At 41.6% G+C, this 27,840-nt stretch overlaps 1 protein-coding gene across 7 annotated transcripts in view; it reads right to left on the minus strand.

Moving 5' to 3' along the window:
* Window positions 1-8,655: 8,655 nt before the first annotated feature.
* Window positions 8,656-27,840, minus strand: part of cobl (cordon-bleu WH2 repeat protein) — a 46,996-nt gene continuing 27,811 nt past the window's right edge. For 6 of the 7 annotated variants that reach the window (XM_076152583.1, XM_076152584.1, XM_076152585.1 and 3 more), the window contains 10 exons: window positions 22,996-23,569; window positions 20,785-20,940; window positions 16,791-17,109; window positions 15,373-15,494; window positions 14,615-14,812; window positions 12,951-14,479; window positions 12,607-12,849; window positions 12,306-12,422; window positions 11,007-11,324; window positions 8,656-10,134 (listed from right to left, as the gene is read on the minus strand). In XM_076152583.1, coding sequence (XP_076008698.1) covers window positions 10,051-10,134; window positions 11,007-11,324; window positions 12,306-12,422; window positions 12,607-12,849; window positions 12,951-14,479; window positions 14,615-14,812; window positions 15,373-15,494; window positions 16,791-17,109; window positions 20,785-20,940; window positions 22,996-23,569 — 3,660 coding nt within the window. In that variant the 3' untranslated portion in view covers window positions 8,656-10,050. The remainder of the gene's footprint in view (window positions 10,135-11,006; window positions 11,325-12,305; window positions 12,423-12,606; window positions 12,850-12,950; window positions 14,480-14,614; window positions 14,813-15,372; window positions 15,495-16,790; window positions 17,110-20,784; window positions 20,941-22,995; window positions 23,570-27,840) is intronic. The other variant, XM_076152586.1, reaches the window with a different exon arrangement.

Raw genomic sequence — 27,840 nt, forward strand, 5'->3', positions numbered from 1 at the left:
TGGCCTAAGGTGTTGAATTACTACCTACAGAATAAAGGCAACATTCTTGCCTCTCATGCAGGTTTGTGTTTCAGCCATATTTGGATCAACACCAGACAGAGAGAAGCTCAATCCGCTGTGCACTGTGGCAGTTAGACAAGCAAGCATTGCATCACCTTGGGTCACAAGAGGAAAGCGCTCAGGTTTGTACAGGTCCATATTCATAATATGAGAAGGAGAGGGAGGAATAATACCACAAAGTTTCTCCTCTGGCAAACATTGAGTGTTTGAAATGCAAAAAGTGATTACATAGCAGCTACAGTTGAGATACCAACCTTAATTAGGTTGTGAGGTCAGCAATAATTAGTGAAATTAGTTTTCGAATTTGTTAACTTGTGGTTTAGTGCAAATTCAAACAATCCAAAAGTTGCAAACATACTTTTCAAGCAAACTATGTGGAAACCATGTGTGATCCCAATGTAGAGCATTTCAACAAGAATGATCGAATATATCAGGCAACTCAGTCCATTAACCCTTAAACCAAGAGTAGCTAACTCAATCATTAGTGGATTATTTTATAACCACTAAAAGCTCAGTAGAGCAGAAGGGTTCAGAGGGTGAAACAGCTCTGCTTTTTTTCCCCCCCCGAGCCAGGCAGAGTCAGTCAACTGACATGAACTGTGGTGTGGTGGCCCAGCAGGCTTGGGTTAATGGTGTCATGACATCAGGGAGGGGGTATTAACAGTGTATAGGCCTAGACTAACCAGTGCTGAATGACTGCTGGCTGACGCAAGGCCCAATGGAATGCTGCCTAGAGCAGGACCTAAAGCTCTACCACCACTACCAGTTTACAGGATATTTCTTTGTGTGCAAGAAAGCACCCTGCACTTACAAGCAAAAAGACAAAATATAGTGATGTGGCTGAAATAGAAGAAAGAAAAGAGCGCTGAGGTTTAAACCAAGCCTAGTGTTTGGACTATGCAACAGCTATCTGGGATGATTATTGCTTGGAGTATGGCTCAACCGATCAAAACCAATGGAGGGTGAGCAGATAACATCTGAAAGATACGCAACCAAGGCAAACTGAGATTCACAGGTTCTCGGCAGACTAAACACAAAAGTCTGAATCGGAAAGTGAGATGAGTATAGCTTATAGTGAGTATAATTATGTGCAATCAGCAGCCTTTTGGCAGCCTGTAGTCTTGCAGAGTTCATGCCCCGTCATGCCTGTGCTTACTGCGCATGGACTTGAAATAGCAGGACTGGTGCTGAGGGGTGTTAAGAAACCACAACTAGAATGGTTGTCATGTGCACATGGATGTGACCACAGCGTAATTAAAATAAAAAAGCAAGAATTATCGGCAGGGGGGAAATCCTCTTCAGAAATAAATGAAAAAATAAAATGCTGGAAACGCACAATATTTCCAGACTACTTCATATCATGCCACACTAAGGTTAAACTGCACAGGACCATATGTGTGCACTGCATGCAAGTGCTTGTGAAGGTTGCCAAGTTGTGTGGAAAGTCAGTAGTTTGCCAGATTTTGCGTTTCACTTCAGTGAATCCAGAAAGTTTGCTGACCGTGCTTTGCTTGCCTGAGCTTGATGGAGCACTGTGCACCGTTTCACTGAGGCAGAATTTATCACATACTAATCAAATAAACAGGATTTCAATTCATCCAAGTGTAATTAATCTAATAAGGGTTGAGTGAGTCGACACACTTTACAATAATCACGCACTGTAAAGCACTACACATTATATGAATCTATTCCTATTGTATGGTGTTATTAAGTCACTGTCCGAGTGCAGAGATCCTACCTATGGAAAACATATGGACAAACCAATTGTGCTCCATTTAGAGTACACGCATCCAAATTTAGCAACAACCAGACCAAGAGGAGTTTGGAGCGCAAGGGAGGAGAACTGTAGATCTCAGGATTACTCGAGGGGTTTCTTTGAAGCTCTGCAACGTTGAAAACGTGCGCTGAAAGAAGTAGTTTGGTGTTTCATTAACTGCAATGTACATCACTCCTTTAGCAGCGATGGACCCCATTTACATTCAAAACACACAGACCCACGTCGATAGTCCCCAGAACTATACATTTGGTTAGTTAAGCAACTTTCTGCAGAGTCCACAAAACATAGTGTATAGAGAAATTGATTTGGATAGATGCCCAAATGACAGCACAGACTAGACATTGGCAAAGAGGTGCAAGTGATTTGCACATAAAGTTTGATAAATGATCAGAATTTCCCTGTCAAGCATGTTTTTTAAAATATTGTATTGAAGATAAATATTCCATGACTGACAGCAAGCATTGCATCACCTCTTAGGTCACAAGAGGAAAGTAGTCAGGTTTGTACAGGTCCATAATCAGAATATGAGAAGGGAAGAATTATTAACAACATGTGTTCCTCTTCACCTTACACTAGTTACAAGGGTTATGAATTATATAGGAGAGGAGCAGTGTTTGAGCACCTTACTGTGTTGTGATGAAGGCTAGACAGGGGATATTTGATGAAGTAGCGCATAATGTATCCAACGTAGAACATGAAGCCTGATTTGATAAGACCTTCCAATACTAATCACCCTGAGAGACCACTTGTTTTCATATCGATTTAGTCAAGGCTTGTTGAACATGTGATGTGTTGAACAGTTTATCTAAAAAAAAAAAAAGTCCACTTTTTTACTACATAAGCTCCAGAAATCCTCGAATTCAACAATAATTCACTTAACTGGGGGGGATCCCCTGGAATGGACCTCGAGGAGGTCCCCGGAGCCCACTTTGGAAACCACTGCAGTAGCTCTACATGGGAAAACGCCTCTTCCTCTCCCTCCCCCAAAGCAAATGCTGCCAAAAGGATCAGGCGAGACCAGCGAAACTCTCACAGAATTAGGGGGGGGGGGGGGGATAAGCGCAACTCCTCCGTGGACTTAGAGTGGGCTTGGGGCCACCGTAGACTGCAGTTACGCAATAGTAAACAAGTCGCCACAATGCAATTAGTTAGGGCTGTTGGTGTCTGAACGCGGATCGAATGGACTCACTCACTACAGGGGTACAGGACTGGGGAAAGGTGCACAAAAGCGCACCACACCGTCAGCAACGTTAGCCCGGGACAGGCTGGGAGCTCCGGCGGAAGCGTCCGCTGGGATACAGTAGCTCCAGAAATACTACACGGTCCAATGCAAACCGATAGAAAATGCGATAAACAAGTGTTAGATAGAAGTTAGAGAAACCCCCCGCCCCCCGGACGTAATGACAGAGAGGACGGCATGGAGCCGAGTCCCGAGTCCCGCTAGACACGGCGGGTTACGCGCAGTGCGCACATGTGTTCCGACCCGCAAAAACAAGCACAGCGCGCGTCATCACAACAGCGCATTAAACTTTTAATAAAACACTTTTAGCGGACTTTTAGGTGGGATTTTCCACGCACAGACAACGAGAGGAGCTTTTCATCCGGTAGCATGGCACTCACCTTACAGCCGAGTCAGGATAAAAAAAAAAAAGCCTTTCAGAGACGCGAACGGTCACCCGACAGGCTGGAGGCGGAGAGAGGGACACGGTGTTGGCCGCTGACCGCTGCTCTGGCTCAGGCCGCGGTGGTCAACACATCCCCCGGTCTGGATGGAGAGATAGTGGCAACAGAAGGAGGCGAAAACTGTGGCAACGAAGACTGCAGGCAGCTCATCTCATGCGCCTGGGGAGGAAGCTCACACACACGCACGTACACACATACATACACATGCACGCACACACGCAGCCAAACATCTCCTCCTCCTTCCAGACTAAGCCACGCCCATAAGTGAGGGGTGATTAATGCGGCTTTCACGTCTTATGGGAACGAGGGTGTGTTCATGCTTTTCCTTATTGGCATTTTCTGCGTGTGCTACGTTCTGAAATAGATGATCAAACCTGCACGTAATGAGGGAATGAGTAACACATTTGTTAAAGTCACAACAAGTAAAAACGTGTATTAATGATCTGACCGTGCTCTATTCAATTACTTATTAACTTGTTCGTCTTAATTGAATTTAATTTGCAGCTTTACTGATGCGACCGAATGTTTAACCGTATCAGAAGTAATTAATCACTTATCTGTCAATTAATTTAGGAGCGATTCTAGCTTTCAATTTTAATACATCCACCATTTCCAAATGTATTCATGTGCAATACGATATTAACGCAGGGTCCCTAAATGTATCCTTTGATAATACTTATCTTATATTACATACTTTAAATAAGACCTAAATGAAGTTTTAACAATTGAACTAGGCTGAAAATGTTATTAATGCATTCCTTTTTCCCCTTAAATGTAATGAGTACTTAAATTTGGATTTGATGTCAAATGTCATATCACATTATTCTGTGATCATTTCAAATTAGATTATCCTTTGCATATGATTCATTCTTTATACCATTACTATTTAGTCACACACACACACACACACCCCACCACTCTGCAATCAGCCATCACCACAGACACCTGGGGATCATCATACTAACCTGCAGCTCATTAGCACACCAGCCTTGACTCTTTTTTTTTAAATGAGTAACTTTGTGAGATTCTGAGCATTGCATCATATGCAATGTTATGATGTTACTTGTTATGAGTCAAGTTTGGTTGAATATTGGCTTTCCTCTTTATTCTAAGTGGTATTTTCTAAGTTGTTGTTTTTTGAGTCCAAATGTAAATCAGGTTTTCTAGTAAGACAACAATTATTTTCTTGACAAAACTCATCCTACCATTGTTAGAACAGTAAATATGAATGCATTCAAATGTTAAATTATTCCTTTTCAAACATTCTACACCCCTCTTTACCTTTTCATGGCCATGGATCATGTTCAATAATGAAAACAAATCACAAAATTCATTAAATCTTCTTTTCAGGAGTAAAAACCAAGTCAAACACTAAGCTTTTAATTCTGTGTTTAAAAGTTTAAAATCCCCAATTTAGCATTTTAAGCAGAAATCAAAGCAATTGTAGCATCTATGACGTATGTGTGTTGCGCAACTGGGGGTCAAGTCTCATTGAACCAGAGTTACCTTCCCTGTACTGTTGTGTTGTGTTTATGTCCTTCTGAGCAATCTAAGAGGATTGCAAAAGTCCCTCTGATGTTTATACGTCAGTGAAAAACATCATATGCGCATGTTCAGCTCATGTGCTGTTACACTTAAGATGGATCACTATTTAAACACATCTCAACATGTCTTAACACTCATATCTCACAGTATTTATAGACAGCAGAAGACACACCGCATCCCAAGAGGTTCTCTGTTAATCTTTCATATCAACACTAAATCAGATTAATGGTGTTTTTTGTTATTGTAAGTTCTGCAGTGTAATCTATTAGGGAGTGTGTACAGAGACTTGCAGAGGTCAGTAGGTTTTTATTTACTTATTTTTTTTATCCATTGCCTCAATTTAATCATCTGTACCAAGGGATTTGTACATCTGTTCTCCAAATTTCCCAAACATTACCCCTTGTAATGTAATGTAACCTAATTGTAGCAGTAGAGAATAAAAGGAAAAGGTGAAACGCCTCAAACGCAGTAAATCCAGACTTCTATCTATGTCAGCACAGGCTGTGTATGAGACACCGGTGGAACCCAATGCCTCCATTTTTCACACCGGCTGAGATATTTCAGTATGGGATAAGGATGGGAACACACCACGGGAGTCTGACTTACAAAAGGTCATCAGTCTCAAGTCCTCTGTGAGTGTGTGTCTGGACCTGGACAACAACAGGGGTCTCACATTGTGTCCCTTCAATACTTGAACACACAGCCAGCGACATACATACAGGACTCAAAGAGCAGACATTGTGCAGCCGTTGCGTCGCACATACATAACAAACACACATCATGTCACTTGCAATCAGTGCCACCAAGCAATTGTTCCAATATGACTGGCACTGAGGCATAAACTAAACACATATTATGTTGATTTTACCTCATCAGACATTCAGCTTCACACTGGCCTTTTGTTGAAATTGACTGATCAGATACATACTAGACTGCCAAACATCAGAAAACAAAGTCAAAGCAAACCCCTGCTGATAGTTAGCGTCACTGTGTCCATCACTCATAAGTCTGGCAGCCAAGACCAACAAAGCTATGTAATATCAGCCAAGCCGTTTGGTGAATAGCGTTTTTGCTTTGCAGTTCCATGACTGAATATGCTTTCAGTATAAGCTGCCATAAAGGTGATTTAACAAGTTATTTATTTGTTTGACTCACTAGGTGCTCACATATCCAATTGAGTTTACAAGTCAAAATGCATCAGCTGCCTGCAGGTATGCATTGGCAGGAACAGGAGTGTGATTGCGCAACCTTCTGACCCTCACACCAGTCCACCTCTGTTCAACTCAAATACAGGATTGATTTGTCCTTGTGCAGGTTATTTCATTCCTACTAATTTTTACTATAAAATAGTAGGAGGCATTGGCACGGGGCAGCACCCATTAAATGTTGGGTCCTATTCAGGTGCACATGTGGATCCAGGAATTAAAAAGAAACACACCAACCTCAATGAAAAAACTACTATCAATTGGTGCAATTTGGTCTATTTTGGCCACTTGTGACAAATATGGCAAGGAAATCCTATTGCTACCATATCTGTGTCTTCTCTTTAGGATGGTGCGGTGCATGGTTACCGTTTTCTCCTGGACTCCCTCCATCAAAAAATATGTGTTACATGAATGTTTGTGCACTTGAAGAAGGCACAAGGCTGCAGACCTGAAGTAAGTTCCTGCCCTATTGCTACCCTCTGTTCCTAGTATTTCGCATTCGTCAAATGCTGAGGACAAAATTTCTCGCAAACATGTGGGATCAACTAGAAGCTTGTTCGGCCTTGGCTGAGGTAAACATTTTGATGAGAGCTCTGAGTCAATAAGTTGGCTGCATTTGTCATCTTAACATAGGCATGCAGTCTTCACCCATGTCTTGTTGATTGGCCTTTTGCCTACATGTGAAGTTGTTGTGACAACAAAAAGAAACCATGAAATACGTTTGGTGAAGCCATAACCAAACCCCAGCTGAAACGGAGTTTATATTTGTTCTATTATGTGGTGTGATGTTCTAGTAATTCTTGATTCAGAGGTTGCTTTTTTGTTTCCAGGATGGTTAGAATGGTTTGGAACCCTGACGCAGGCACACACAACAAAAATATCACTCACACACCCACACACATTCACCCACCCATACACACCCTGCACAGATTTGTAAAGCAGATTAGAATAGCCGTAGAATGAGCATGAATTTTGACCCACAAAAGAGCCTGTGGTCCAGCTGGAATTTACTGCTGTCTCTGGCCAACAGAGCCGAGATCACTCTGTGTCCTTTTTGACTTATTTCACTGCAAGAACTCATTGAACATCTATCATCCATCTGTCAATGTCTGAAATGCAGTCAGTCATATATGTCAAGCAACATCCTTGTGTTCAAAAGAAGTCAGTTATTTGGAAATAACCGGCATTTGGCATGATTGGTGAGAGCATATAGAGTCTACAGTGTTATATGCTAACAGAGTCAGGTCAGGTCTGCGGAACTATGTGAGAAATGGATTTGTGTGTCAGCCACGAGTCTGCAGCAAAATGACATCATTATGATGAGACAGAACACTGCTTTGTGTTCTTGGTTTGGCTTTGTTGAACGGATTCTTTCTTTCACATGCTATCGTGAATAGAGAAAATATCCCTTTCTAAATATTTACCAGCTTCTACACAATCTTTCGGCCTGAAGCATCCAGCTGCTGAGTCCCAGTCTTCAACAAATGATTCAGCCGTTGGACCTGCAGCATTATCTTTCCGCAAATATCTGCACGTGCATTTTGTTTGCATCATTCTTCAGTCAGGGGAGCGTTGGGGTGACTGGTGTTTCAGGAATCAGGAATGCAGCTTTGGTTCAAGTTCTTGGTTGGAGTCATTCTGTGTGTACACATAGTGATGAGTCAGGGTCATGAGCTTCTGCTGGGAACAGCAGCACATCAGTGATCTGGCAATGAGAGAAAGTTGGTGAGTCGGGACAACAGGAATCAAAATACAAACACACTGATGACAATGGCGAAGGCTAGTCAAATAAGAATAAACATTCATATATGCGACAAAGAAAAGGGCACCAAGGTTACAGCTTGATTACAAAATTATTTATTGAATTAAACATTGGGTAGACAAAAATAAGAACTGTGCTATCTTCCCAAAAACAATGTGCACAAAAAAAACGTACAAAGTAATATCTTATAAAATTATCAACCTAAATCTGTGGAACATCACTCTATCTTAAGTTTCATTTAAATCAAATCTGTTACTGTGATGATTTACAAAATATACAAAGCTATGCTGTGCTGAAGGATATCGCGCAAACATGAAACCATTTAGCAGATATGAAGTAAACCCCATCCAGTTAAAGAAAAAGGAAAGCTTAAGGTTTTTACTCTTAGGATACAACGCAAAATAAACCATTTCTTTTTTAGTGTTGAAACAACAAATTAAATATATCTATACAATCTAGTAATTCAATTCCCTTTAAATGAACTTATATGACATTGTGGAGGAGAAAACATCTACACGCCTCCGTATGGATGTTCTGAAATTTCTTTCTTTCAGGTCTTCATTCTAAAGATCAATAACAAACTACATCCAACTACTCATTTTAATGTGTTTTCCTTCTACTAAACACAAAGTAATGACTCTACTCTAAGCTTGAGATACAGGGGAACAAAATTAAATGCAACATATGGTTAATAAAAGGTCAGGTATGCTAATGTGCAACAGATTGCTACAGCTACTGGTTTGTTTAGACTTATATAATAATCTCTTCAATGATGGTGGCATCCAGCATATCATAAACAGAAAGTAACTCTTGTGATGTCATAATCAGTTTCTCTGACTTTCTTTAGTGCTCTCTAATTGTATGCTCAATAGTGTCCCTTAAGCAGCGATTGAATTTGTTATCTAAAACAAACAAAATTTCCCTTTAGTGAGTCTTGACAGCATCAAAGGCAACCGTATCACTGGCTCGCCCTTTTTGCACATTCAGTGTCACAGTAGTAATGGATAATAGTTTGTCCCTGTGTAAATAAATTGTAGTGTTGTCGTGGAGGCCAGGCCAATGGGAATTGCACCGCAAAAGGTGAGAAATATTGGAGGTACACAAATAAGAATGGAAAACAAAGAGTTTTACAGGGTACTGACCGTGTATGAGAATTGAAATGTTGGCCGAACTCAAGGTTAGAAGCCAAACACAGAGCAGAATGAGCTAACAGGCACTAACACAGTCAGTCACCAACACTTCACTGCTCCTCATCACAGAAGTTGGCATAATGAGTCCCCCTCCAAAAAGACTCAAACAGCGGATCGATAACAATTTGTTAAAGAAATATAAAGTAGTTCAAATCTTGTACCTTCATCAGATCAGAATTTCATCATAAACATAACACTGACTGTGCAACAAAATAAGGCATCCATAACTTAACTGTGTTAAAAGCAAATAAAAAGATCACAACAAAAAAAACATGATCTGAAAGTAGCATAAACTATTTAAATATGAAATATTCTGCTTTCATTGGCACACGCTTTGTACAACTTCCAGTTGTAACTACTGAATTCAAGTACATATGGCAAGATATGTATAGGAACAATGATATGTTATGAAGATGGACGCAAACATCTTGTTAGAAACTAAAGGAAATGTAGAGTGTGGAAGCCACAATAACTTCAAACCTCTGAGGGCTTTATCAGAAATGATACCGGTGATTTGGCTACAAACAGCATTCCCTTTGTAAGAAGAAATAAAAAGATATTTTCCTGTCATACACGCCTTTATAAAATATGCCTTATTTTCAGACTGAAGCCACAGACTGTGAAACTTTGACAGAGGATTGTGGGTATAAAGAGACATAGCAAATCTTGCTGTGTTTATATTATGATTAGCATCATAATTCAGAGTGTGTTGCCCAAAACATTGAAAGAGCATTCAATGAAAATCTGACTAAAACTGTTTCCCCAAACGAATCAAAGGCACAATGTCAAAAAAGAAAATAAACTCTGATCAATTCTTCCCCCTTTTGGTCATTGCTGAGCCATGGTTGAGGAGGTTGCTTGGATTGTCCCCAGTCTGCCGTTCACTTGGACTGTCTTTGTGGGCACTGCGACCTAGTTGAAAGAGACACAACATGTCCTGTTTGTATTAGTCCAACCTGGTAATGACAACGAGTAAGAGTTCATCGCATGCTGATGAGAAAATATGCAGGATGCAGGAACAACAAATTACTTTGATGTGGATCATAATTACTTTTGCTGTTTTTCCTGCCTCTTTTAAATCATGCGAAAATAATGAGAAAATGCTTTGCTACTCTCTGGCAAACCCAACGCCTGAACAGCTGCTGACCCAAAATTGAACTTCATCTTTTTGAAAATGTTACTACAGCAGGAAAGTATATCTGCCTGTTAGATTCTGCATTTCATTTCCAGTTTCCCAGCTGCTGCGCCACAGGGGAGCTTTGTTCTGCCTGCCACGTGTTCCAAACAGGCAAGGTAAGACATAAGACTGAAGACTTTATGAAGATGTAGAAGAGGACGTAGGCTCAAATCTCCGTGCCTTTTGCTTTTGGTTCCTCGCTGTATCTGTTTTTCTGCAGCTGTCTGTGGCCGTCTTGTCTTATCTCTGTATTTGAATGTGTGTCTTTGTTCTCTCTTCCCCTCTCTTCTTACATAAGTTGTCTCAGTGGGGAAAATGATGCAATATCGTGCGCCACGGTTCATGAAAAAAACAAATAAAACAAATATTCATCTCGAGGGCTCCTTTGCTGCGTTTATGCAAAATCTTGTTTTACTCGGGCTTCTTTTGTTTGATTTCTCATTTCTTAAAGAGTTTATGTATTGTTCAGTGTTCTGCAGTGTCTTGTGTAATATGGCCCAGTGGGATATATGTAATGTTATTATGAAGCTTTGCAAAATATCACATTGCAAATGCAGTGTAAAGTGAAGGACGCTGCCCGATCTGGATGGATGCAGCGCTTTCGTACCTTTTTCAGTCTCTCTGCCGCAGACCCAGAGCGGATGGCCTCCAACATGGCCTCCCTGGCCAGGGCAGAGTCCACACGGGCACCGCCACTTGGAGATATCACAACGCTAGGCTTAATCTGGGGTGAGACAGGAGGAGGAGGTGGAGGCGCAGCCATGGGTGGTGGTGGTGGTGGAGTAAAGACGGGAGGAGGAGAGAGTGGAGGGGAAGTGCAGGAGAAAGAGATAGGAGAGGGGGAGAAGGGACGGTCTGCGTTGCTCTCCTGCTCAGTGGCACCCTTCCTGAACTGCTGGAGCTCGGCAGCGGCCTCAGATTTTGTCTGTGCAGGATACACACACACACACACACGCAGACACACACACACAGAGCGATAGAGAGGAGTGAGACGATGGTAACTTTAGCAACACACACAAACACAGGAAAGACAGCTGCTTTCAGTCATGTGCAAGCAAACTCGCACATTCACCAACAAACAATGAGCAGGATCCATGTTATGCTATTCACGTTCTTATGATTCTTTGGAATAACATTTTAGAACAAATATCTGGTGTGGTGTACAAAACATACTATATTGTACAGAAAATTCTTCCACAGTTTTTCCATTTTATTTACATTTATGTGTATCACATTTCTGAGAAACCAAAGGATTTTGGATTTTGATTCTTGATTTGCACATAGGGCATTCCAGAGATTCCAGCTCTGGTAAAGAACCTTCCAGAATAGAACCACAGATGGGCTTGAGCTACAGCAACACATTTCCTGCCCCTTTCATTCCACATGGGTCCTTACATGACAGCAAACCACAGCTCACAGTCTACACACAGGGATAGAAATAGACACTCATACTTGCGTAACATGGTTCATGCATGGTTCTGAGTCGCCAACAACAAAGGATTCAAATTCACATTCAAACACATGCACTCTGATCTATTCACCATGCCAGTTCTTTAGATTATCAAGACATAAATGAAATCGTGAAATCTGTTTGTGTGTGAGGAGCATGAGGTTGGTGGAGTGGCACAGCTGAGGTTGTGTTATGCAGATCAGGTACCACTTTGCAATTTTGGAATTCCTTTTGTCAGGAAAGTATACAAGTTTCTTTCCACCTTAGGCCTCTTGTGGCAAAATGCAGTAAAAAAAAAAATCATGCCACAGACTTGCACACAATACTGTTTTATCACAGGATGGTGAAAGTGGAAAAAACATATTTGAACTCCTTTCCAATTTGATTTGGGCTAGGGTTTGTCTCTAAACCACATCCTTGATATTGATAAAATGGTGCATCGATAGTGTGTTTTACCTTCCTCAGGCGCTCAGAGGTGGTCTTGGCTCTGATGGCAGTCAGCAAAGCAGACCTCTCGTTCTCCTCCTCAGCAAAAGATGGTTTCTTCAAGCTGCTTCGACCAGGTGTAGATGTCTAATTTGGATTGAAAAGGAAGATCAGGTTAAATAATAGTAAATTTCCAACACCAACATGTGAACTCAACTGATGTTCATATAATGCATATTCATCATGGGTATTAGTCTGTATGGCTCTGCTGTCCCTCTTCTCTTTCCCATCCATCCATCCATCCATCCTGACTCTCTCAATCCAATCTCACCCTCTTGAGCCTGTCCTTGCCTCCGCCGGTCTGAATCGCCTCCATCAGGCTGCTGTGGAGAGTCGTCTCTTTATGAACAGACTTAGAGATTACTGGCCGGAATTTTTTAACAGGTCCAAACACGGTGACCTGCTGGGGCTCAGGGAGCACACCACTGCGGGACACGATCACAGAAGGTTCTTGTTTTTCATTAGATGTTTGATGGGTGACTGCACTGCTAATCTCCACGGGGGTCTGGGGGGTCTGTAAACAAGGCAGGGGATATTACTTACACTGTAATGTCATGTAATACATTCATTATTTTCCAAAAGATAGTATATATCATGTGTTTTAGGTAGACTTACACTTGTCTGATGTTGGTACACTGGCCTGACAGCTGTGGGGAGTTTGGCAGATGATGGTAGAGCACTGCTGTGTGTGGAACTGAGGCTTCTGGCATGAATTTCTTTATCTCTGTCACCATTGGCGATCACATGTATTTGGGAGGGGCTATTCGACTGTATGTGCTTATTCCTCACCCCTTCTGTTTCCAACTCATGGGAGGTTCCTTTGATGGACGCAACACAGCTTTCCAATGCTCCCTTATCTTGTTTTAAATCTCTCTGTCTAACTGAAACATACTCAGGGTAACTCATAGACCTGACAGGACCCGGAGGATGCAATGTAGACACAGAATCGCTCTCCTTGATAGTTGACGTAGTTGACTGGGACGATTGGTGTGGATTTACATGTATGGACCGACCAGCTTTCTGGAAGCTGAAGCTACTTTTCAAAGAGGCAGAGCCTGTAGGGACAGGGACATTAGTTGTGTTGCTTGGATTAACCACGGTCTTTGGTGTGTATTTAGTGATGGCAGATGCCACATACTGGCTTGAGGTTCGTCTGGATGGTCTCAAGAAGGATAGATCTCTTTTCTGGTCTGGCAGGAAAGGAGGAGGAATGGCAGGTTTATGACTTGTTTGCTGTATGGACAATGCAAATTTGCTCTCCACCTCTACACTGTCCTCGTTTGTAACAATGACACCTTTCAGTTGTTCTTTTGCCTTTTCTTCAATCCTCGTTGTTGACTGGGCCGTTTCTTTAGGCTTTGTTGTTTTCAGATCCTCAGTCTTAGTTGTCTTGGTTGTTTCTGAGACAGCAGTGTAAGTATTTTTCAGGCCATCGTTGCTCTCTTTAACCTTATCGCTACAACTTCTACCGGGAGGCCCAGCACTTTCTTGTTTTTCATTAGAGCTCCAAAAGGCTTTGGCTTTTCCAAGAAGAGGAGCCCCCTCATTGCAATCAACTCTTGACTGTAATAAACCACTTAATGTGTTTCCTGAGACACCATCTTTGACCATGTTTCCTTGATCATCAATCTTAATGGCACCTTGAGTTAATGTGACAACTGGCTTTTCTGTAGCAGCATGCATGACAGAGGATTTGGAAGGGACCACAGTGAAGGTCTTAGTGCCAAAGCGTGATGTGAAGTTGTAAGTGATTTTACCATGTGAGGTACTGGTGCTAGATTTATGTTGGTTGACATTGTGCATGTCTTCATCTCTTTCTTTAGACAATGATCTCTGACTGGTTGGAGGCAGAACAGGTTTCTTCTCTTGATAACAGGGAGTGTTGCTTTTCGGAGGACCAGTTTTTATCTGAGAATTCTCACTGCGTTTCTGAATATCAGCATTAGATTTTACAGCCAGCGGTGTCATTTGTTTGTTAGTCTGTATGTTGTCCTTCACTTTACCAAGCGCAGATTTGTTCTCCAAGGATTTCCCGTGCTGTCCAGCTTCAGATGGCTGTTTACCATTGACGCTGCTGCTTTTATTATTGTCACCAGCTGTACAAGCATTGTTGTTTTTGTTCTGCTCCAAACAAACTTTTGGACCTGTGATAAAATGGATAATATAAAGTCAAGATATACGTAAATAAAAAGATGAAGTTGTTGAGTCTGAAGGCAGTCAACATAAACATAAATAACATCAAAATTCTTAACTTGTTACAAACACATTGTCCACCTTACCTTTGCTGCCAGCTGATTCAGTCCTTGTTAGAAGAGTTGGCTCATTTTCTATAATGTTGTGTCCATAGTCATCAAGTACTTCATCTATGGCTGTGACTGGAACATCCATGTCCACTACAGAAACTGGCACCTCATTACTGTCTGTGGATCGGGTATACGAAGTTTCCTTCGCTGACACGATATGCGTGTGTCCCCTACCTGGAAAGAGGAGGAGGAACAGAACAAGAGACATTGATTGATTGATTGATTGTGGAACAGTTAGTAGTTGTGGAATACAATACAATACTTTTACGTGATGCTCCGGAGCTACGACTAACATGGGTTGACCATCAGTGTTATAGAATTGGTCCACGATTGCGGCATTTGTAAGTAATGAGGGTAGACAACCACCAGACCATGCATGTGACATGAGTGACTTGGCATGAGCCTCTGACCACAGAGTACAAACTGATGTACCACACGGTCTACACTGCATTCCTGTGTGAAAATGGCTGGACATGGCTGGACATCACAGTTAAGCACGTTTGGTGACTCAGTTGTTCAGTTTTGTTCTGGCGTGCAATTGTCTCTGAGGTAAATGTGGTATCAGTCACTTGATTCAGAGGGCACTTGACTGAGAAGACTTTTTGTACTGCTGATTAGAGAAAATGCTGTCATCATCAAACTTCCTTTTATGAACAGGTTAAAGGGAATTCTAGAATAGCTGTGAATGAAACATAACTAGACTTAGTAGGTCTAGCCCAGTCTGTTTAAGTCACCTGCAAGGTCTACTTCAAAATGTGCAAAAGTCTGCTGGAGCTGGGATGGGGTGAGTTCTGGGTCCTGGTTGTAGCTGTCCTTTAACCTGTCCGACTTCGCCTCTTGGTTGATGCCCTTATGTCTGCGAATGGAATATAAAGAGGGTCAAAGGATATCAAGTACACATACAGTACAATGCATACACCACACCAAACAGTCTTGTAACATCCAAGCATTCATTATACAGCACACAAAGTGACTCCGTGTTTTTTCACTCAATCTTCTAGTCGTCACCAGCGCGGATGACCTTCCAGTTGATGGTGGGATTAGATCCAGTACCGTTCCCGTCATGAATCTGCCTCAGTACCAAAAGGCTAAATGCAGTTTAATAACAGGAGATGGAAAACAAACGCTTTAGATTTAAATATTTTTTGCTTGTTTAAAGTTGAATATTATTAGGATTGGAGCCTGCTGTCTTTGAAATATGCAGCTATAAAGATATTATTACCACAGTTCAAGCTTCCTCCACTCTCTCTCCAACAGTTCAACAGAGCATTCGCATGAGTCACTGATGTATTAGCCATAACAAATTGCACAAGAGAATCCAAACCAAATAGAATTTGTCTTCTAGGAGACTTGGATTGGTCCACTTTCCTCAACGTCTCTGAGAAAACAGAGTTATAGTGCTTTCCTGGAAGACAGAGGAGCCAGCAGCATCAGGCCAGGCCCTGGATTCATAAAGTTTCTCTGAGTAAGAGCATTGATCCAGGATCTCTGGTCTGGGCACATTACCATACACATTTCACAACAATTTAAAAGGCAGAGAGTGATCTGAGGCAGCAGTCATTTTTCCAAAAGGGCTTTTGAATAAGGGCCTAGAACCATAACTATCAAAGCCCAGTTAAAAGGCTCAGGGTGCCAGCTTTGGCTAGAACCCAATCATAATACATGGTGGGAAGCGTTCTTAATTACTATTGCTGGCACAGTAAGAAACATGGATAAAGCACAGGTTGATACAGTGATGCTTCACTCTGCATGTAAAATTAATGGTGTGAAACTAAATTTGTGTACAATAATGCATCTGATGATTTGCATATAGATTTCAGGTCGTCAGAAATTAGAACTGCACGAATCCATATAACTGTGAATAGTACACTAACGATGCCTTTCAATTCAGCAGGATCAATTAAAATATATTTAAAAGGTGACTCATGTATGAGAAATTAGAGTTAGAGGATGAGTAGAGGGGAGAACAAGATGGGCAAATGCTGGGAAACCGGAGGCAAGGCAGATGAGTAAGAGAGATACGATACTTTGAGTCAGCTTCTCTTAGGCTTTACAGATACCATGGTGTATCATTGGCTAAAACATTTTTAGAACCTTGATAAGAGCCCTGTGCATGCCTCTTTTTTCCAGCCTTTCCATCGCATCTTCATACCTGTGTCTTGATCCCCAGGTGGCACAGCCTTCATCACTGTCACTGGAATTGTCCCGCACAGGTCCCTGTCTCTCTCCTCCGTCTCCGCTATTCCCATCCAGAGACAAACTCCCATCTGGGGATGTGGGCTGAGTGTCTGACGGAGAGCTGATCAAGCCTGAATCCTCACCCTCCGCCATGCCCTCAGAAGCGGCATAACCCTGGTCGGGCAGGCTGCTGCCACCGCTGCTACTTCCAACCGACAGTGTTTCTTCCTCTGGGGAATCAGTTTGTTGGGCCAGACCATTGGTCTTGATCCTCTGCTGGGAATGGAGCCAGGCTGGGAGATGAAAAGAATGGAAAGAGGAAGATGTTCTATCAAAAACTGTTCTCACAATCACTTGGACATCCAATTCAAAGCTTGGATGGTAAGAGGTGAGGCACTGGTGACTATCAATCACATTTATGAGTTCATTTAAAAAGAACCCTTTTAGCTTCATCATTCTGAAATCCACAAACCTTCAAAGGCTTTTGATGCTCGGGGAAAAGCTGCAAACATCCTCACAACAAAACTACACATTTGTTTGAAAGGAAGCAGCATGGGATGCACAATCAGAGATGTGAGGACGCACTTATGTTAGTTTCAACATTGGTTCCGACACCACACACACAAACCAAAAACACCAGCCAAATATACAAACACAAGCCTAGAGTACAACCACTTGTGGTTCCCTAAAACAGTTTTAATTATGTGTGGGTGGAATTACTGTAAAGAAACCCTTTTAATTAGATTTTTACAGTACCGTTTAAAAGTGATAGATAGAATTGCTTCATACCACTCATCTCTTTTGTACAGTCATGCTCTGGTCTGTCCTGTGGGTTTCGGAGAACCTATTTAGTCTGTTTCTGATCTCATTGAACTGTAGGCCAGATGAATAAAAGTCAATGTAGCGTCTGTTAGGCTTTCAGCAGCCTTCCTAGCATGCACAGCATTGGGAAGTAATCAGGGAATGCTTGAAAATGAGTTTAACTGTCAGTGACCTTGTTTGTGTTTGTGTGTATGAGTGTGTGCATTTGTAGGTGCAATGTGCTACTGCAGGCAGGCCAGCCTAAGTGTGTACGTGTGTGTGAGCTAAGTCTGTCAGTTTTGGGCCTGATCCTAATGGTGTGGAGAAAACAGTCAGTTCCAGGAGATGTGGTGATGACTCACAGGGCTGTCCTCCCAGCTCCTTCCCAGCAACAGCTTAGTCATGCCAGCTTTAGCCACAGTCAACACGCAAGCATGTGCTCACTCACATACACACACACACACACACACACACACACACACACACACACTACGAGTATGAGCACTTCAAAGTTTCCACCTGTACATATACTTAGACACATTGACATATAAATAATCAGAAACATCCACATAAACCCAGTTGTGAAGTGTAAAGCATGACCACATGTCGCATTCAACTAAATTCTCTTAACTGTGCCAGACACACGTGACACATGCAAAAGCCAGATGTAGTTTAAAAGTGACTTCTAAAGCAAATCCATGCTATGATGTGTTATTTGTGCCAAAAATGTAACCATGGCAAACCGTGCACAATGCCAACCCAGTATACTTGATGATGTGTCGCTAAAATTTTAATTGAAAACTCGACATTCGATCACATCACATATTGCTTTTACAGATGATCTGATTTCCATTAACACATTTCATTATCCTTGCATGTTCATTATTCGAGGTAACTCTGAACTATGACAATTCAAAAGACGTCATAATGTCAAACATCCCTTTGTCAGTGTCTTAGCCCGAGCAGATCATGACCTTAATCTGAAACATGTTTAATTCTTCTAGATCTTAAGTTGTTAATTAAATTAAATTCAGAAACACCAAAGATACCGACATTCACACGGTACAGAAAGAGTCATAGTGAAAAAAGGCCTTTGACTATTCTCTACACAAAAGAAGCATTTTATATTTTATAACATTAATACAAAGAAGAAACAATGCAATATTTAAACCAGTAAACAAGAAAAAGAGGAAATAGAGTACTTTTTGCCATTAAACAATTATCCATAAGAGCAGGTATTTATAAAGAAAATAAGTGATAAACTGAAAGTCAACACCTTGAAAAAAACGACAGAAGCCTTCTTTACACGGAGTCCACCAGAGAATGATCTGTGAACTATTCTGGATTCCAACTCTCCATTCCAAAAACAAGTTCTAAAGCACTCACGCATTAATTTTAGCACTAACACTACTAGTTCTATCAATGATAACCATATTATAACTTTCTTACTCACTACTTTTAAAACAAATGCGCTGTTATCCTCACAACGAGGCCTTTTTAAGATATGGTGTTTCAGCTATTATCTTTAAAGTAAGTGAGCTAACGCTAACCAACATGTCATTGATAGATTACCCTTAACATAACATTGCAAAAGGCAACATGCTCTCAGGTATCAGGTTTCTAAATCACGCCAACACACTCAGCACTGACAGGGAAACATACGCTGTCCAACTATCGATCTGCAGATATCACATCACCTAAATATTGGCTGATAGATATCACATGACCTCGCCTCATAGCCTCATTTTCACGTCACTCATCAATCATGCCGTAATCAATACATTCAGGGTTTAGCTCATCTGTCTTTATATTATCCTCTGACCACATTCTGAGTATCCACTTTTAACTCTGCCCTGATCTCATATATACCCGATACCAACTAGCAGATCAAGCTGAAATACAAAACCGCTGTATATACAGACAGTATATACAGACATTTGTTTAAAAAAAAAGGAAAAGAAGAAGAATATACCATAGGACAGAAAACAACACTGCTTTAAGGGTGAAATTAAAGCCGCTGAAGGGCATGACTTGCTTTCACTTGCTGCATTTTGCAACCTCGACAGAATTAAATTCAACCCCTCAAAGGAGAGATGCAATAAAGTTTGTGCAAAGTGACTTCTACGGGGTGCCATGCCAGTCAGCGAAAGGAAACGACAGATAAAAGACAGAATCACCAATTCAGAAAACAGTAAGAGCATTTTGAAAAAGAATGGGAAGAGGATGAGCAGCAGGAGGACATCCAGCAGAAGGAGGAAGAGCAAAGTAGAAGTGTAGAAGCAAAGGGAGCTGATGAGAAAACACACGGAGGAAGGATCGAGCAGCAAAAAGAGACTTCAGGAGCGTTTGGAGTGCAGACGGACGGGCCCACAGCAGTACACTACAGAGGAGGGGTCGGGGGTTGGGGGCAGAGGAAAGAACAAACTAAACATTTGAGATGGAAAGATTGTGAATATCGGATTTGGCAGGAATGAGCATCAAAACAGCACCAAGAGAATGACCTAAAAATTGGGAGAAAAATCGGTAATGAGCTTTACAGAAGACCCGATATGGGTAAAAGACAGGTCTACTATATAAACACACACAGAGCCCCAACATTATATTATCTGATCGGCATATTTAATGTACACGGTGCACTAACCAAACCAAACTAAATGGATCACTATAAATGAACGTGTGTTGAGATATACTGAATCCTATCAAAGCCACCCATGAGTTAGATTCCAATTCCTCCATTATATATCTAATAAACACCCATGCACTATAGCTATGAGTTATAAAAGGCACTCTACTTGATTGGTGTTGCCCCGACCTTAACCTTTTGGACCCAGTACAACTAACAGGGCTTACAGGTTGACATTTATAGATTTGAAGCACCTTGACCTCACATGGACCCGTTTCACTTAACATCTCAGTTGGATCGCTGATATGAAGATGGAAAGCAGAAGAGGAGACAGTACAGTATTCATACATACGCACACACGCATGCACAAACAAGTTTGACAGTAAAGGATAACGGAAAAAATTCAAAACATTAAAGACAAATGAGAAAATTGTTATCAAATCAGTATAGCAGCTTCTGGGAAAGAAAGGAAAGACCAAGAGGGAAGGAAAAAGTGGTAACCAGGAGAAGAAGTGGACTGTTGGTCTGTCCATGGGGAACCTACACTGGGAAGCTGCTTCCTCAACCTCCATCGGACTCTGTGGGATGTAATGTTCTGTGGACAAGGGAGGAGTGGACGGGGTGGGGACCAGGACGAGCTGCGGTGACTCCTGGGCTGGGCTGCGGCGGGGTTTAGGTGGAGCTGTTCGATCACTGGTTCCTGGAGGAGAAACAGCATGCAGGCAGGGCAGGCACTGATGGTCACGCTTGTAAAAACACAAGTATCCTACCAACTTTCATGTCCTATTGAAAGGAGTAAGACATTTATGCAAAATGTTCCAGAACTAAGAGAAAAGAACAGCTTTTCTTTGTGTTTGTATTCCTGCCGGATTTGTCCTCCTTTCAAAAGTACAAACTGGTGATTAGACAAAGAGTGACGGAAAAGCAGAGCAGCAGTGAATGTACGAAGACACTGTAAATGAAGTAAACAGTGGCTGAATAGAGATGAGATGGGACATAGGCAGGCCTCCAAACACAAGGCCATGAAAATGGGTGATGCTCGCAAATATTAGAGGCAAACACAACACAGCAAATATGAACAGCATACTAAACTGCATTAGAAATGTGATTAAACATCACTGTTGAAATACAGCCGCTTATATTTCCGTAAATGTTTGCTCATGTGGAATTGACTTGTTGATGTGTCACTGCGATGGGTCCTGAGTCAGCAGGTGCTGTATACTGCACACAGTGCTGAGATGATAAACTGCACCATCATAACCATGACAGCTTTTGTAGTGCGGCACAGCAACACACACACACACACACACACACACACTTACAGGAGTCTAGCCCTGACTTGCCATATGATACAGTATGTATCATATGGCAATGTGTCAATGTGTCAATGTGTGTCATTCAAGTGAATAAAAAGAATAATATAAGTAAGTTGTTCAAAGGATTTATGATATTGCAATTTCGAAAAAAGATAAAAAAGAAAAAAAACATAGCATATAGCAGTGTCATCCTCAATATCCGCCTCTCCTCTCCTCTCTACTCCTCTTGTTTCTGCTACTCTATCCTGTCATGCCACTGTTGCTGAAAAAACCTTCCCATGCTCTTTTCTCTGAACTCCAACATGACACTCTCACCTTTCTCATCCCTTTCTCTTATATCTTCCCCCGACGGACACAACGCCCCTCTGCAGCAGTCTCGCTTCGCTATGGAGAAAGATCAGCTTAGCCCAAGATCAATACAGGGCCGTCTAAAGTTCAACTAGATCCTGTTTAAATCTGCCTGTAATATTATAGCTTTAAGTGAGAAGTGATAACATACATATACAGCATATATATGCATTTATACCACACACACACACACACACACACACACACTTCAATTTTAGTGTGTCTTTTGCTCCATCATTCGGTTTCAGATGTGACAGCTCAGTTCTCCAGGGCAGATTATCAAGGCTCAACAGGTTGTGTGTGACTTTTGACTGTTCTACTTCTTCAACAGACACACAGTGTTCATTTTCAGTGTCAAGAGTTCAGTGATGAATGCACTCAAATGCATTTAATTTGGTGAAAGTAAGTGTTCTGTGTGCTGTGGTATGAAGCCATGTTATTGTGTGTATAAAACAAAACGCGTCTCTCTCTGTAATGATTGATTTATGCCATAATGATATGTGAAAGAACAGGTAGATGCCTTTTTACAGCTTCATTGCCTGTGGTGCTGTGTCTGCTCTCCAATTATAAATATCGTTAGCTGTCAGATAGTACACTGGTTGCTCATCAGCTCTACAGGCATATAGAACTCTATCTGTGCTACTTGTCTTTACTCTTTATGGAGGGGATTTGCTCTAACACTCTGTGCCATTTGAGAAGACGAAGACAAAGAATTTTGTTAGCAATTTCACTGAATAATGAACTAAATCATGACAGTAGAGCCTTCATTGATTATCATTTGAAAATTGCATCTGTAAAGCATGCATTAAAATAGCCTGGAGACTGAATTTTAAGAAGATTATCAGATTATCTTAATGCCTTTACAGGCATACACAAGACAGACATTTGAATGTTGTGTATTTGATGAGAATTTTGGAGTATGATGGGTTTTACCTACGATTACATGTTGAAAGGAAACATATTGTAAGGAGAATTATGTTTGGGCATGACGCTCTCATTAGACCATGCTGAATAGTTTTTTGTATTCAAATTAGTTAGGGGTCATTATTAGCCTGTTCATCATTATATCACATCATATCATAGATATTTACCTATTGCACTTTGTCTGTTGTTCTCAACTTCTTCCAGTCTCAGTTTGAGAGTCGACTCTGTCTCAGACTTTGAGCTGGAGGATGCCGCCTCTTGATCTGTTCTAGCAGCCATGCTACTGGCCTGCACTGAATGCTCCACGCTGGCGCTGGGAGCAGAGCTTGTCATTCTGAGCTGGACCTGTCCACTCACGGTGCTGCCACTGGCAGTATCTGGGTCAGTATCCGAGTCTTCGATGCTGTGGCTGAGTTCAGAGCTGGAATCCTGGACAGCCAGGCTATCAATGGTGGTGCTACTGGAGGAAGCGGAGCTGGATGTCGGGGTGGCTGGTAGGGGTTGTATCACTGTTTTGGTGGAGACTGGTTTTGTTGTTTTTGAAACGACAGTGGAAGAAGAGAGTGTGGTAGACTGCAGCGTTGTGGTACGGAGGGCTGGGGTAGGTGTTTCACTAGCATGGCTATCAGGCGTTGAGGGAGCAGATGTGGAAGCCTCATCAGGGCTTGGGGTGATGGAAAGTGGCGTAGGAGGAGGGGCCGGAGCCTTTCTTTTCCTCAGGCTTTCGGAGCCAGGATCCATCTGATAAAGAACAAGTGAAATAAAAGAAAGTGACAGTACAAAGTTAATTTATTTGAGCACCTTGTGTGTGTGTGTGTCTGCATGTGTGGTCTCACCATAAATCAGCCAGTAAATTCAGCCTGCCAGAGCAGAAGTAGAGTGTACTACTAAGTAATTAAATAAAGTGGAGTTCTGGCAGGAATCTGGCTCTTCAAATCCATCAGGATGCCAACATTCCTCTTTATTCTCTTAATTATCCTACACTAAAACATATAGGATAAGGCAGTCATAGAGTTAATTTGACGCAGTGGTATTCTGACACACCATGCTGATATTAGTATGACAAGGGAACTTAAGCGAACATCACCCATAAATCAAACCTAATGCTATCTAGTTGAATTACTAAAGCACTGATCACTGTCCCTGCTTTGGCTGAAAGACAGCCAGAGCTCAGTCAGTTAATTACATAGATGCATGCGCTTTAAAAACTGTAATGTGTGTCTGCACAACAGGGTTAAGTGGCACGGTACATTGCAATATAATGATGAAAAAATGACTGCTGTATGACATCAATGTTGTATTGTGGTTGTAGTTATTATGGTGGGAAGATAAGTAAAAAAAAATGAAATAATTGTATATTGGTTATGGTTAGAAGAATTTGACATTTTTGCAAGTCGGTGTCTGTATGAGAACAGGAGTAGTGGTAACAGGCTCACAGGTCAAGCTAAGACTGAGGATGATGTAAAAATGAGGCAGAGAGAAAGGAAAATAGCTGCAGGAGTTATCACCACAAAGCAGGACAAAACATGATTAAGAGATGATCTGTTCTAACCATCGGAGATTACGACATTTTGTCAGCTTTCTGTGAATTTGGTTTTCTAAGAACTATGGGCAAGTTTCAACGGCAAAGCAGTCCCAGTTTCCATGAAATCCCCATTGCTGCAGCTGCCTTCAACATTCTCTTGCACTGAACTCAGCAGAGAACATGCCTGGAACTGCACACAGTGTTGCATCATGCTGCAGGACAAGAGAGAGATCAGGCCACCTTGTCTCTCAGGCGAACTGGTTTCACACATGTGAACTCAGTGAACTCACTGGCATGCTATGAAAATCCAAATGGCCCCTAACTGGTTGTCTTTCTTTTCACTGGTCTCCCGCTTCTCTCCCTCTCTGGCTTTCATACATGAATACAGACATACCAGTGGATGTGGGCCAAAGTTGAAGCTGAAATGGATGACTGACTTGCCTACTAAGATTGATGTGTGTGAGTGGTGTGTGTGTGTGTGTGTGTGTGTGTCTGTGTGTGAGTGAGTGAGTGCATGTGTGCACGTTAATGTGAGTGTAGAGTTGTGCATGTATGTGTTCCCTGCAGAGTGAAACATAAGACTGCAGCCAAGCCCTGCAAGGAAAAAGAGAACTACGAGCCTCAACACACGTACACACACACGCATGGACACACGCACACACGCTTGCACAAACACTCTGTGACTGTAGAAGTACATACACAAGACGCAATAGTATACCACATATCTCAGACTGAGCTGGGGGTGTATGGATTAGGGGGTTGCTAAGGGTTGCAGGGTTAAGTGTGTGTGCTGCTCTCATGAGCTTAGTGGCGCCATAACTGGGAACACAGTTATTTACTTATAACAGACTCAGATGCTTAAAAATATCACATTCAAGATCAGATTATACATCAAGTCTGACTATAGCTCATGAAACTAAACTCATGAAACAGACTGCAGAAAAGCAGTTTATCAGAGGGAAAGATGTAATTGTCTGTGTATTACACCAAGCTAGAGGCAGCGTGTTCCCACAACTGCTGGTGTCTCAGGCCAGCGTTGTGTCATGTAATTTCCAAAACACTTAACAGATCAAAGACTGGTGGACATTCAACAAGTTTATCATTGTTGTTCATCAGATTAGCACAATTCCTTGTTCTTTCTGTACCAATATAATTGTGTTTATCAAACATTAAATTTGGTTCACAAGTGGAAAACGTGATTGAAGCTATTCAAAGTTTTGCAGTTGTTTGTAGTGTTTTTGGACTGCAGAAGAGGCGTGTCCATCTTTTGGGTAGATGGTAAGATAAACTACAAAACTGAAAATATGTTGGTTTATTTTCAATTAATAACATGCTATTGAAGTAGTTATGGCCTTTTTCTTCATAATCGGTTTGTTTGGGCTCTGGTTAAAGAACAATGAAGGACACGGGTACAGTTTAAGCATAATGCGCCTCACACAACTTCATAGAAAGCCATGCCAGGCCATGTGTGTCCATTAAATTTTCCACTCTATGGCTTGACAAGGCCCCATATTGGAGCATGTTGACCACCCATGGAGGATTCGACCTGGTGGCGTGACCATTCATCAGTTGTTTTGAAGGACTCTTGATGGGTGAGGGGCTTTGTACAACAGCGCAACATTACAGTGCTAATGTGGAATGTGAAATGGAGTATGTGTGTGTACTGAGAGGGGGGTTACAGTGTCTGTGTCGGAGCGTTTGTGTGTTTCCAGCATTCGTTCGTGTGTGTGTTGATGTGCTGCATGTGTATGTATGTGCATGTAAGAGATAATAATAGCAGATGAACTGTCTCACCAGTGCAAGGGTGCTGAGGTCAAAAACATCTTATCAGTAGGACGTGGGACAGTTAGCGTGTGTAAGGGGTATTGTGTGTATTCTAATGAACATGTGTGGGTGTGTGTATGATAAAAAGAGTTCTATGTGAGAAGTCTTAACAATATGTGTGTGTGTGTGTGGGGGGGGGGGGGGGGGGGGTGTCTGCTAAGGAGCAAGGAGACGAATGGCTGACCCACTTCTATTGTCACTTACTTTGTCCTACTAACCCATTCTATGAGAAATTGAATGTTTTCTTCACCTTTTACTCACATTTACACTGATGGAAGTGATTTGTCAATTTTTGTTTGTGTCTGTGTGTGCAAAAAAGACATTCTTGGAGATTGTCTTTTAGATCCTTTGAATAATTCGAACAAAATGGACTCTTCTGTTACAATGTGAAATGCATTGTTAAAATGTTGTGCTGTGGACAAGGACAATAATTACATACATTTTTTTTATAAAACTGCAATATGCTTTCTATACGTCAACCATGACAACACATCACACGCACACATTGATATACAAACTGAACCAATTTTGCGTACCTACGCATGAATTGTACTGCATGTCTCATATGTCTGGCCGCTTTCAAACACAAGATGTTTTGACAGCTTCAAGTGCAAATGGAACCCATCCTGCGAAGGCAGAATGGGACTGTGATGTATAGCCCCTATTCTTGGCCCCCAACTCCCACTCTTGACAATCTTCAAGGTCACTGCGTAACAATAAGCGCATAGTGTCTTTCTGTACCTCAGTCACTACTACCACAAGTGTATACGGAGAAGCAGCACCGCAATAATCATGTTGTTAAACATTAGATCAAATCCAATTCTTCAACAACAAAACCCATAAGCTTGCTTCTGCATAGCTCATATGTCATCCAATCCATGGATAAACACTGTAGTTTGATTATGGTTAGTATTTGCAAGAATCTGGGATTATTTTTCTAAAATAGATAAGCAGTTAAGTTGGTATTTATATTAAATACATAAATATACTTTCCACATCCAATTTGTCATGGTGTTAGTATGAATATCAATGAGGTGATGGTTCACAAAATTCTCAAAGATATCTTATAACAAGGAAGTAATTTATCCACTACAATCAGGTTTCAATTGTAGTCCAAAGGACTAAAGCAGCTCTGAAGGAAGGAGGAAAGACAAGGATGAGAAATGAACTGGCTGTCTGTTTGTTTTGGTGTAAGCCTCCTCCTTTCTTTGTCCCCAAAAGATTCAGAACACAGTGTTTTGTTCTTTCAGAGAAGGTAGAGGGATGAGAACATCTGACAAATGGAAGAGCTTCTTTTCCACAGCCTTCCAAAGCTCCTTCATTTCAAAGCTATCAACAACAACATATCATGATGAAAACCAAAGGCTGACATTTTTCTTTGTACAGGGTGTATGGCGCGAGGGTGTGTGACAAGTCAGGTGTTGTAAAAAAGACACAAAATATGGTAGGGGGGGAATACTCCATTACTTAATACAGATACAGTAGCAACTTGTGTTTGTCTGGCTGCATGAGGCAGAGCTGTACATTAGAGCAGATTAAAGCTACCTACTGTTGTAGACAATTATTGGCCTGATGGATGACTGTGAAAAACAAGCCTCCCTCCGCTGCCAACTCTCTATTTTCACAAAGTGACAGATCATCAGGAAGAGAAACATAGCATACT

This window comes from Genypterus blacodes, unplaced genomic scaffold (genome assembly GCF_046128005.1).
Source record: "Genypterus blacodes isolate CSIRO-AG114 ecotype Tasmania unplaced genomic scaffold, CSIRO-AGI_Gbla_v1 ptg000057l_1, whole genome shotgun sequence".
NCBI lineage: Eukaryota > Metazoa > Chordata > Actinopteri > Ophidiiformes > Ophidiidae > Genypterus > Genypterus blacodes.